General features: G+C 40.5%; 1 protein-coding gene across 3 annotated transcripts in view; it reads right to left on the bottom strand.

Annotated features, from left to right (window-relative positions):
• nrxn2b (neurexin 2b) overlaps positions 1-10,935 on the bottom strand; it is a 533,986-nt gene extending 523,051 nt beyond the window's left edge. For 2 of the 3 annotated variants that reach the window (XM_061066072.1, XM_061066073.1), the window contains exon 1: positions 10,224-10,935. In XM_061066072.1, the coding sequence (XP_060922055.1) occupies positions 10,224-10,935 (712 nt within the window). The remainder of the gene's footprint in view (positions 1-10,223) is intronic. The other variant, XM_061066075.1, reaches the window with a different exon arrangement.
• Positions 10,936-13,359: the final 2,424 nt, after the last annotated feature.

The raw sequence follows: 13,359 nt of genomic DNA, 5'->3' as shown, positions 1-13,359 counted from the left end.
ATTTATTTGGTTTCACTAGTTACCCTTCAAAAACTACAACACAACAGTTAGTGTACAACCCAATTGAAAAAATGCAGTGCATATAAAAAGGAGAATCACAATTTTCTAATAAGCAAACAATAAAAGCAATAAACTGACATTTAGCCCACAGCAGCCATTGTAAAATTGGGGATAGAAATGCACTGCTCACATTTGTGCTCTTTCATGATTACTAAGTGTTTTAATATAAAGTGAGTAATATAGAAGGCTAGAGAGGAACTGCTGAGCCAATACCGCAGAATTTTAATGTGCAATTACATATAAAAAGATATTACAACGTTGCATTCCCCACCACATTTCCTTGCAAACATATTGTCCTCTACACTGTGCATTATGACTTTGAATCCCAATGCCGTTTAACAGTCCAAAATCATATGGACATTCACAACTTTAAAAGATAGTGGCCTTGCATTCATGGAACTTCTTTTAAGCAAACAAGTTCCCTACATTTGAATAATTTAGATATTCAGTATTTAAATCTTTAAATATGAAATGATTTCGGTGTGCAGGTAAGGTCTCAGTTTGTTCACAAATGGCAGGATGGAGTCGCTGATATTGAAAAGGAACATTCTCTAGTGACTGCAGCTTCTGGAGAGCCACCTGCTTCTTAATTAACGGCGTACACAAATAGTCAGACCCTGAGGGTATGAAAAAAAAGTAAATTGCATTAAGTGACGCACCGGATATACTCAAAAAATCCATGTATATGAAATCGTCAGCAATTGACGTGAGTATATTATGGCACTGATGCTACGGAGTGAAAACAAGCCATCAGAGAATCCCTTTATTGATCGGCTTTGTTGTTCCATTAGGAAAGCTGTCTAATGTACTCCAGCCATGCGTTGTTAGACATACTATTAAATCACAAGTGTCATAAATGTCAATAATCTCATCTGTAAATATAAATATTGTATATCATGTTTGAATAATCATAATGCTTCACCGACATGGTCTCAACGCACATGAGAATTTAATGCAACAAGGACATATTTTCCTTTCTACTTTTAGCCATATGTTTCTCCTGCAGCTTAGTGAGACACGCGATGGATAGCAAGTGACAAGTGACAGGGGTGTGTGAGCCAGACTTCTCACTCACTTTCCCACTCCTAGAGTGACAGCAGGGGTAGAGAGCAAGCTTTAATTGCATGTGACGGCAGATCACGCTGGCGGGGACCTTCAAGCCAATAAGGACTCACCTGAGAAAAGGTTAAAGATGGTGGTGGACCGGAAAATCCGATTGACACCATCCAAGGAAGACTCTTGCTTTTGTGCACCTAACCGGCAGACATGCTACACCACCACGCCTTTTTATCAAGTCAAAAGAAATATCTTTATTGTTCTTAACATTCACTGACTAATTTCAGTCAGACAACTGTACCTATAGTATTCATAAAGCTCAACAAAAAGCAAAAATATGGGGGGTTATGGACTCTCATCTGGAGCAGTTGTGTTTTGAATCTTTGATGTCATCCCTGTTTTATTCAAACGCAACAAACACCAGTCTAAAAATGTTGGAATAGAGTTAGAGATTTAGATTGTAGGTTAATATACAACTTGTAAAAATCCACTATCACTCTGGCTAAAAATGTTTTTCTAATAACTGAATGTGTCCACTTCCTGGACTTTGGTGTACAAATTCAATTATGAGATTTGATTAGCTCTAATAAAGTGAAATTTAGCAAAAAAATCCATCCCTATAAAGATGGCTATGCAAGCATGTGAATATGAGTAAAATCCCATAAAACCCTACATACTGTTACTCGGTAGGTTTTCTTAAAAATGTGCCCCTTTACTTTGAACCATAGTGATTATTTGTGGTTTACAGCATTTATTTTTGCAATATATTATAGTTTTTAATTAAGAGTATATATTTAGATGAACGTAGCACAGCCGCTCTGATGAAGACCAATAGTAATGAGATACAATTAAGACTATAAGCATGGGGGCTTCATTAAACTGTATCAGTGTGGTTGGTTGGTGAAGGCTTAAAGACATGACTTGGATTCTGTCCACTGTGTTGCTGATAAGGTTATCAATAGAATGTGTTCAGGGCACGTTAAAGGCCGCAACCTTATCATTAGCACTATACCATACTTATTTATGTTTACAGGACAAGATAATTGGGAGCTCGATTATCAGGCAGTAAGCCCCCCCCAACCCTCCACAAACTGAGCCCAAACTGCCTCCGTCTCCTACCTCACCAGTGGGAGCAATTATCACCATGATATATGAGTGGTGGAGTGTATGAGGGTGCCCCCCCTGCTCTTCCCAGCCTAGTTCTGTCACCATCTTACCCACATATTACCACTCAAAGTCAGTGCCCTGCCTCACTCAACTCACATTTTAAGAAGGACGGATTATATCTTTACACATGTACAGCTTTAAGATTAGAATCATTTATACCGGCCCTGCATTCTACATTTTGAGCCATAAGGTTGAATTTGCCGAAAATATGCTTGAATGCTTTCCTGCCCAGTGGAATGCGATGTTACAACCGAAAGAAAGAAGCACTATACTGCACACAATAGGAGAAAACCTGCTTAAAAATATACATAAAAACAATATTCATCCTCTGTAAAGGCTTGAAAACTTAAGTTTTATTCTAACAAAATGCAGAATGTACGATCATGAAATAAAAACTTGATATGTCAATGGTGGCTTGACATATTTACAGTGGCCACATACCATTTTTCTAGTTAGGTTTTCAAAAAAATAAAATGGCTACACAATGTCAGTACAGTACAGTCACGAGTGAATCGAAAAGTGAAGATATGATTGGATCAGTTTTGAACACTATTGAAACTATACTTCCAATTGTTTGGGGAGAAGGCACAGCCAGGATTGGATACAAACTTGAAAATATCAATCCAAAGGTGAAGTTCAGTGGAGGGAGCATCACATTTTCAGGCTGCTTTGATCTGGCTTTGCTGCCTCTGGTCCTGACAGCTCGCCATCATGGAAAGGAAAATGAATTCCCAACTTTATCAAGGTCTCTTAAGGGATAATGTAATAGTGGTTGTCTGCGGGCTGAAGATGGGTAGAAACTGGGTGATGCAACAGGTCAATGCTCCTAACCATAGAAGTAAATCTCATACAGCTTCAAAAAAAAGAAAATCCACCTTTTGGAGTGGCCCAGACAGAGCCCAGACCTAAACTGTTCTCAGAGCGCTTTTCACAACATCTCATCCTAAGACTACGGCTGAGCTGAAGTGGGTCTGAAGGAGAACTGTCAAAAACTCCTCCTGAAAGCTGTACAGGACTGACTATTGTGTACCTAACAAAATCAGTTGTTTGAAGTTATTGCTGCCAGAGGATGTCGGAACACTTGTTAAATCTACGGGTTCACTTACTTTTCCCTCCAGGTGTCTGAGTGGATATGTTCAAAAAGGACACGATAGACCATAATGATTTGTGTGTTATCAACTTAGGGACATGGTGTTTGTCTAAACTTGTGATTTAGATAAGGATCAGTTTTGAAGAATTGATGAAATTAACCAGGTTATTTCAAAAGGTTCATATACGTCACTATACAGCTTCTTATCGTAAAAAGGCATTGAAAAACACCAAGTTCATGGGTGTAAAGAACGGTGCTGAGCTTTTGACATTCATAAATTACTGCAGCTGATACACCGAGATTTGTCTGGCCTGTTGGGGGAAATAGCATCTGTTCATGGCAGACCCTGTTAAAACATCTCCACAGGCTATAAAAAGGACAGTGTGCGTTTGAAGTGGACGCCTTAACTCCCTGAACACAGATTTGCCTCTCCCTGTCTCTTCCACTCTGCAGCTAGAGGCTCGCCTGGGGTCATGGCCTCTTGCTTTAAGGCGGAGGGAGGAGTGATGCCTTTTCCTGACATGCGGGGTCCAGCCCGGTAAACTGCAGGGCTCCCTCAGGGATCCACGTTTCTGCCATTTTCCCAAGTAATATAAAGTGATGATGAAAGTGAATTGAAGAGTGGTGAGCAGTAATAAGCTAAGCAGCTGTTTTGAACAGTTTCCGACATGGCACTGTCAAGTGGAAAGGCCTGCTGCGTCAACACTTTCTCACCTCATAAATGGTGGTATAGTGTTTATATCACGGCCAGAGAAAACTGCAACAATGGAAGGATAACATCACATTTTCCGTGACATTGCCAGATACCATTTCTTGTCACAAGCCAAGAACGAGGAGTAAATTGTGTGCAATATAAGTGTGTAGGTGAGGGATGATAACTTTTCAAATGCAAACCATAGCTGACTGCTGATCATTTCCCAACAAAGTAGTGCCCATCATGTGAATTTTGGATTATCAAGTCTAAATATTAGGAGAACAATATTCAAATGTACAGATACATTATTGTAATTGCTGGACTAGAACTTGCATTTAGCTCAAGTGAAAAGCCAGCCATTACCCAGCTATTATGATATGTAGATAGCTGGTGTTGGCCAAAACAATTTACAAAATAAATGTTATAATTCATTAAGACGTTTTGAGACATGGCCTGCGGGTGAAATCCAGAGACTTGGCTTAAAATTTTACCCAGAGTTTGCTTCTCACACAATGCACAACACAGCAGGAGGTTCTCTGCACAGACGCGTTCACAACAGCAACTAATCCTCCACATTACTCAGATGAGAAGTAGTGCCGCTGAGTTCAAAATAAGTAAAGTTATATGTAAATTAAATAAGTAAAGACTTAACATTCACGTCGCTTTCGACCACTCTAGAAAAAGCCTGAAAGACACAGGAATTGTTTTTTTATGCTGAACTCGCAATGTTTCTCCTAGAATGTTGAGTAAACAGCTCTTATTGCCAACATTGGCCTTGAAGTGGTGGCGAATACTTACAATTTGAATCAATGTAAAGTAATTAAATTCACTGAGTGGTGCATTTGCAAATTGGTAGAGGGAAATGACCACAGAGATCAATAAATTAAATAAATGCTGATTATAGGTTTTGTATTATACTGAATTCCAGTTTGTCACCAGAAATACAAGAATCACATTAACAAAACATTAATCCTGTTTTTCTATTTGTTGTTTTTATTGAATTCTAATGAGGTGACTGTGCATTTCAAGCCTGACAAATGGCTTTAAAATCCGGTGCAAATCCAGCCCCGGTAGCAACCTGAACGACTGTTCAGCCTGTTGAGCAAATTAATGTATAAATATCTCAGGCAGTCATTATCCCTGAGAGCTCATAGCCACCTTGGCCTGCACTGTCATTTACAGGTCAACAGAGGATAAAGCCAGGGTCAGCATCAATTATAAAAACAATGGCCCGTAGAGGCTATAATCACAGTCCCCAATAGCAACAGGCTTGCACATAACAACTTCGAAATGGGAACAGAATCTCTGATTACAGCAGGGAAGGTACAGCTTCACAACAAAATGTTCAAGGTTATATGTTAGCTTGCTTCTCTTTGAGCGTTCAATGTCATTACTGTGAGATAAAATCTAACATTTTGTCACTGGTATAAGGTTGGTAAAAAATTTGGCAAAACAAAACCTTTATTTACTTGATCAACATCAATGAGCAAAAATGCTGAACCCTGTTGGAACCAGACATGGATGAAGGGTGCTAACAGCTGAGTGAGATCACTGGTATATTTATATGAAGGCAACAGAAGATTCAGACTCTACAAAATACTGTAGCAGGATAAAAACCTGCGCTCGAGGGAGATGAGATGGCACAACCTCCGTAAATTACAAAAACCTCAGCTGTCATTTTCAATTTACAGATTGTTCAGATTCCACTTTAGGCAGAGATTCATCATTGCAAAGGATTTCTAAAGTCTGGAAGACAATATGTTTTGTTTTAAATTAGACCTTTGTGGCTTAAAGCTTGTATTTCAATCATTGTCCAAACTATACAGGCTATCAAAGCATGAGTGTTAAATGTGCATCATTATTCATTTATGTAACACAGCCAAGATTATATTGTAATAACGGGTCTCTTCTCCTTTCCATCTCGTCTTCAGACAGACTTGAAGGCAGCTTCTTTCTGTCGAAATTAATTTTCTCTCGGTCTGCTCTTATATATACATCAAGGCCTGCCACTTCCACAGCTTTGTGTTCATGAGCATACAGCATTTATAAGTAAAGAGGAGGGTAGGGAAAACCCTACATTTCTCCATGAAACTCTATCTGTGTCTTGTCCAAATAAATGCTAATACTGGTGCTATTGTTGTACTTATGATTTATTTATTTAGGTGTTTTTCATAAAAAAATACAAATATCCCCCTTTCTTACATTATTAACATTAATTGTTATAAACCATAGCCAACACCAGTCAAAAAATAAAACAATGCATTTTAATGTTCGATTTTAGGCATGACTTTAGTTGGTAAATGCTATTAAGAAGCTTTTAAAAAGTCATGATATTTGCCATTTTTATAGCATTTTATAGCTCGTCAATTTAAAGCCAATGCAATGGGTTTAAAAAAACCATTTGTTTGGCAATAAAACAATGCTAAATATAAAGTATTAGTTCCATCCCTAAATGTATCTAACGGCTCCTTAAGATCAAAGTCTGTTTTGGCATCTTTGGACAGAGCTGCTAATGAGCTGCTGTTCTGAATGGCAGCCAAACTGGATGCATGTTAATATTTGAACCGATCAATTAGAGAAAACTATTGCTGCACAAATATCAATTTACTATTAAATCCCTAAACTTAAGAGCAAAGGTAATAATTTGTACAACCTGTAATTTCTCTTCTGACTAAGATAATTCCATGGGTGAAAATAAGTGAAATGAATAGGATTTCTGTAGTTATAATAACCAAACAAGAGCTTGTTGTTGCCATCATGCTGACATTTATTTCACTGAAATTCCACTTTATAAGGTACTTCCCCTATCAGTGTTAATAATTAATGAAATAATACAAAAAAACAATATTACTTTTACAATTTAAAAATATATTTGTTGCTTACTCTTGTTACTTTTAACTAAGGAAGAACTCGCAATTCATGATTCTCTTAATTGAACCCATTACATTTTCTTTAGGATATGACATGTTTTGCCCTACAATGACGTATAATGCACTTTGCCTTTTATCAAGACAAATTGCAGCTCTTGTGATTTTGGTATTGGACTTGGCAAAAATGAACCCTACGACAGGAACAATGGTTCTGGAGGTGCTGAAATGTATTTTCAGAAGGTAGCACAATAAATAGAGTAATAAATATTCACCCCTTAATCAAGGTATGTGTACTTTAATTGACTTGGTAGTAGGGCTGAAAAAGGGAATGAAATTAAAGTAATGAAAATTCCAGAATCTGTTTAACCTCATTTAAATTATTCTTTGGTTTTAAATTATCTGTATATTAAGTTAATAATAGACAATATTATTATTTTAATAATTTCACATGACTGTTTTGGTCCAAACATGAGCGATCAAGTGATGATACCAAGTGTGTCATACTCAATGTCAAAAGTATGCCAGAAAACGGGGTCAGTAAACAGTGCAAAGCATGATGGCCACTGATCGTGCTCTGGTTATTTACAGCTATTTATGCACCAACATCTGGAACTTGGATGAATGTAATAGGATCAAAGGGAGCGAAAGATACAGATAGACCCAATAACTACCGGTAACTACAGGTAGTTATTGTGAGTCTGTTGGGAATGAATGTCAGTGTCAAAGGGGTTGTAGTTTATAGTTTCAGTGATCCAAGAAAGCAAACTTGTTCTTCTGATATTAAATCTCTTAAAAGGACCATCAGCTAAATGTGTAAGTGATCAAGTAGCATATCATGCATCATCTAAACGCAGACACATGAATACTGTATATCGCAAGTGCCATGTCTCATCATTAAAAGTGATCCCATGAAGTGATGTGTTCTTCCTCTCTGTGGTGAGCAGGCAGCAGTCCTTTAAAAACAAGCATTGCTTTGAACTCGCCCCTTTACCACAGAGCTAACACGGCGCATCACGGATTTGTTAGTTCAGACATCTAAAGGGTCTTAAAACCAACTAAAAGTGAGCGAGCGATAGACCTTTACATCCCACCCACATGTTGGATAAAAGGAACAAATACACCGCTGCTCTGGCAGCCATAATGACCCAATTTACGGTGCTCGAACCAAAGAACATCTCTAAAAATAAATTAACGCTGATCAAATGAATCTCTTCATGCGGTTTTTGTTATTCTTGCTATCCTCTCCATTTCTCACTGTTGATCAGCCACCACTCTCTCCGCAATTTCCTCATGATCCGTTTCTCTCCTCCTCACTTCCATCTCCATTCTCTCCCTCTCACTCCATCATACTGTCTCTCTCCATTTCAAAAGGACAAATGTTTCCTGCAGTCACTGTAGCACCGCATTGGTATTCTGCTCTCAATTTAGCCAAGAGCCAGGCAGCAGTATCTGCTCGCAGCAACCACACAGCAATCTGACACAGAGCACACAGACAGACGGGCAGGAAAGGATTGAGGAATTAAGGAACTGTGAAATATGAGACAGAGACAGGGCGAAAGACAGACAAGCAGATAGACATATTGCTGTCCAGCCGTGACATCATGTGCTGTGCTAAGGGGGCTTTAACCACTTAGAACTCATCCACAAGAAATGAAGGATTGAGCATTTGTTTGGCTTCCTCAAGGAAGCAGTAGAGGAAACAATACAGACTCTTGAGCTGCACTGTTAAGGCCTTCTCTAGACTTTCTACATCAAAACAACTTAAAGACTTTGATCTAAATCATGGCTCCAGGCTGATTATATTCGTATGACTTCAGATCTATCAAAAGCAATTTACAAACAAAAATATGAACAAAATATTATGTTTGTTTCTCTTTCAGCCCAGCCATAGTTTCTATGCGAGTACCACAAAATTGCGAAGCCTTCAAACAATCGGCACATAGCTGACAAAGTAATTCTTATCCACCTTTTGAAGGCTCTGTAATTACAAGTCATTTCATCCAGCAGAACAATGTAAGAGCTGCTGAGGCTATTGATTATATATGGCTTTTGTAGTACATATATTAACAATATTGATAGAACATATAAGAGGAAACAAAAGAGGGATAAAGTAGGAAAGTCTAGTCAAGAATGATAATGCCTTCCCTGACGTCTGCATTGGGAATGAAATAATTCACAAGTAAGGTGTGCAGATGGAAAGAAAGGGAGGAGGGAGTTAGGACTACGAAGTGCTGACAGCAGGAAAGGTGAAAAAGAGATAAGTGGAGTAAGGGAGTGAACTCGGGAGAGGCGCAGAGGAGGAGGGAGGTGGAGAGATGGAAAAACCCAGATAGCCTTGAGAAGAGAAGGCGGGTAAAGGAAATGCCGCGAGACAAAGAGAAACAGAGAGATGGATGGATGAAGGACAGGGAAAAAAACCCACAGATATGGAAATGGGATGCGTCAGTGAAGGAGGGAGCCAGAAGTTTAAAACAGAACAGAGTTTGACATGAACTGACAGCAGAGGAGCACAACCCAAGAGCCAGTGAAGGCAGGAGCAGGGTGTATTCCAGAGACAATAAGGTTGGAAAGAAGACAGAGAGAGAGGGAAAAAGGAAAGACTGAGACAACAGAAGGAGAGAAAGCCAGTCAAAAGAAGACCTACAATGTGCGATTTTGCATTTGAAATGTTCTGTTTAGATATTCAGCACCTTTGATGTTAAGTATTGTTTTCAAAAAAAAATCCCAGCCACATTCAATGTAGCACCTGAGTCCCATAATCCTAGGCAAGCTTTTGTTTTTTTTCAAGCAAAGAATATTCTTTAAAACTATTTTGACAATAAAAGACTGCAAAATGTCTGCCTTAAGTAGCTCAGACAGCAACACACAGTTCCTCTGAGCTTTCATGAGGTCGACACCTTAAGTATAACACTATACTAGAGCAACTTCCTTTCCCCCCACACCAAGGCATAAGTCATTTATGACCTCTCTGCAAGAGACTTAGAGAGGCCATGGAAAGGCTATTTGTGTTTCATTTATAAACATCAGAACGATGCAGGTTTCCTCTGCATAACCTCTCATAGCACTGTCCCCTCAAGAAAATGAATTGCCATCAAGACATCCCAACACCTCAAAGGTAAAGGCCAACTCTCACATCTAATGACATAGTATAAAGATTTCAAGGACCTAAGCAAAAGAGAATATCCTTACCTACCACAGGTGGATGTTTTACTATACACAAGGGACATTGCACAGGAACAATATAATTAAATCAGGGTAGAGCTGTCACAATATGATGGTCTCTTACCTTCTTTGCAGTACTTCCCCTTGAAGCGGGTGTGGGTGCAGTCACAGTGAACTTCTCCATACTGAATAGAGCAAAACCCTCCGTTGAAGCACGGGTTCTGTTTGGTGCAGAGGTACTCCAGGTCGCTCTGAATGCCCTGGCTATTCAACAAAGTAGGAGGCATCTCCCCGACCTTCAGATTGGAGATCAAGCCCAGGAAGGGTGGCTCGTACTTTACAGTACTGGACGTCAACGCAGAGAGGCGCACATCGGGTGGGATGCCGCCTACAAACAGGTCACTGACCACCGCCATCTCCTTCCTCTTGGACTTGACCTCAGCCACCTTGGTTTCTCCGTCGACCATCAGGAGGGTCTCACGAAAGTTGCGGGTGAGCAGGACCATGTGCCAGCGGTCATCATTCACTCCTGTCTCCATGTGCAAAGTGGCCGGCTCGGCACAGTGGATGGCAAAGCGCAGCTGGAGGCGCCCGCCAGCAATCAGCAGCTCCAAGAAGTCACAGTTGCCACCATCGTCCAGGTAGAGCACCAAGGATTTGCTAATGTTGGTCTTGAGACTGAAGCTCAGCTCGCCCACTGATCCAGCTTCCCAGCGGCCATAGCGTGCCCATTGACCAGGCGCCCCACCAAATTCCAGCATTGTCACTGCACTGAGTAGGCTGAGGAGGGCCAGAGGCCACAGGGGCCAACCCAGGAATCTTAGCCCCCTTGTCATGCTCAAAGTTCCCAAGTTTCCCCTTCTGTACTTAATGCCTTACAGCTCTACTGAACCACAGAGGCTAAGTTCAGTGTAGCTAACAGATTTGAAATGTAAACAGCAATTAGTATATCACACTGAACAACTGGGATGTAAAGCTCAGTGGGGAATATAATCCTCTCAGGGGCCCTTCTAAAATGTTTCTGATGAATCAGCAGTTATTTCTCCTTCTCTCTGATGTTGAAAAAATGCTTGTCCTTATCCTGACTCTCTCCTTAGTCTCTCCATCAGTTGGTGCCTCTGGGACTTGGAGGAAAGGAATGAGCAATAGCAGGAGAACAGTAGAGGGGGTGGGGGGTATGATAATTGCCAAACAGTTGTTTCTTCAAAAGCCTCTTAGTCTATCCTGAACTGAAAATAGAAGCTTTGTCTCTGGAATCCAGATCTCAAAGCAATTTCCAGGAAATGTGAGAAGCTGCTGAAGGCTTGGGGGAAGAGTCATCCGATTGTGATCTTTCTTCAAGGGGTGTGCAAGCAGAAGAACATTTGCAAAAGAGAGGGAGTAGTAGAGAAGACGGGTATTAGAGCTTGCCGGCGTCTGATAGAGCATATGATGTGTTCATGGCTTCAGCGTAAACCCATGCTTCTCCTGAAACACAGCGACCATTAAGGTTTATGCAGGTATGGGTCCCATCATGGTGGGGCCAGGCCGGGATCTGAAAGAAACACAGACACAGAAACTGTTAATCACATGCAAACATGATCCAGTTTACACAATACAGTGGGTCCATGTAAAACTGTGACCCATCCTCTGTCAAGTTAATTAGCAATTACTCTGTTGAAATCCTTGGAAAGTTTTTTGTACATTGTTTATTTATTTTATCCTTCATCTGCTTTGCCTTTGGTTTCCTCTCGCCTGCAGTTTCAGACACCATGCTTTTTTTTACAACAGAATTTAATTGATGAATCACACCCCTGCCACTCTGCCCCACACATACAAACACACTACGAACATGCTTATGCAATTGCTCACATCATTAAAATGAAATGTGTTTCAGAGTGGAGTGCTGCAGAGTCTATAGCTGTGTCTTGACCCAAGGGCTTGACCTAATCCAGAGCCATTATTTCTTGTGTGAGATTTAATTTCCCTTCACAGACAGTTTACAACTAAAGCCAGGCTCGCCTCTGCTCAAGTTCCCTTGTGCTATTCTGCCACGACTTCAAAGTGACAACAGCATTGACAAAAGCATACATGCGGGGGGGGGGGGGGGGGGGGGAAGCACACGGACATGTGAGAAAGGAAAAAGGGAGGAAAACAAATAATGTTGCGGCATGTCTTCAAATCAAACTTTATTTTTTTCATGCTTGGCTCAAGATCCCTTAAAACTTTTACCTCGATTACGATTAAGGAACAATTATACTATACTAATCAAATGTGTTTCACTCTGTACGATACATGTTTTGCCTTGGCTGTGCTACTGGGTTGGTTTTGATGACCAACCGCTACATTTGCAATGCCACGGTGTCAAAAATCAATTAGTATCGGTACTTTGGTGGATACCAGCAGAGAGCTCACGCTTATTAAATCAACCATTCTTTAACCAAATCTGTGTCCCTTGTGACTAAATAGATTTTGCATATTTCCCTTAGGAAAAGGGACATTCATTAAGTTATTTCTGTTTGGTTGGGGATTATCTACCACCCGGGACGGAAGCAGGGTTTCTTTGTCTTTTCACAGTGTTGTATTTATCAAAATGTTGTATGTCGAGATTCCGTTCATCCTCCATGCATTGTGTTGCCAGTTATTAGGGGGTTGTGGCGGGCTTGGCTGATGGTACTATTAAAACCCAAGGACACTGAGGAAGCATAACAAGCCTCAGGAGATAACCAGAGCCCCAAGGGTTGTGCTGTGTTTGGAAGTGTGTTTGATTTTGATTGATTCTAGTTGTGTGTGCAGCTGCCTGCATCCAGTGAGAGTGAGGTGTTCATGCGGACTGTGAACAGTTTGAGTTTGTGTGTGTCTATATTTATGCCAGCATTTGGGATTATGATTTCTGTCATACTTTATTCCACAATGTCTCCTCTCCAGCACCTCACCGCAGCATTGTTTTTACAAATGACTTGCACAATCCAGCGTTGGTCCAGTTTCAATCCAAAAATAAAAATGTTGCCACCCCCCGCTCAACTGCTAGCGTGACATCCATTTGCCTCGATTCCTTCCTGAAGAAAAAGGACAACTATCTTGCTCACAGTGCTTGGCTAGCTGCAGCAGAGTAAGGCAACCAGGCTGAAAGAGCAATGTGTACCCAGTCTCATTTAGCCTGACATGCCTTCTAATCCAAGCAAAGCTCTGCAACCCTCAGGATGACTGCACGGTCATGTGAGCTACCACCGACCCATTTCCTCTCACATCATCCCATGAGAAGTGTTGGAATGAGCTTG

The sequence above is a fragment of the Limanda limanda genome, chromosome 22, assembly GCF_963576545.1.
Source record: "Limanda limanda chromosome 22, fLimLim1.1, whole genome shotgun sequence".
Taxonomy (NCBI): Eukaryota; Metazoa; Chordata; class Actinopteri; order Pleuronectiformes; family Pleuronectidae; genus Limanda; species Limanda limanda.
Note: the sequence above shows the minus strand (reverse complement) of the source record. Positions and strands in the feature narration are given on the sequence as shown.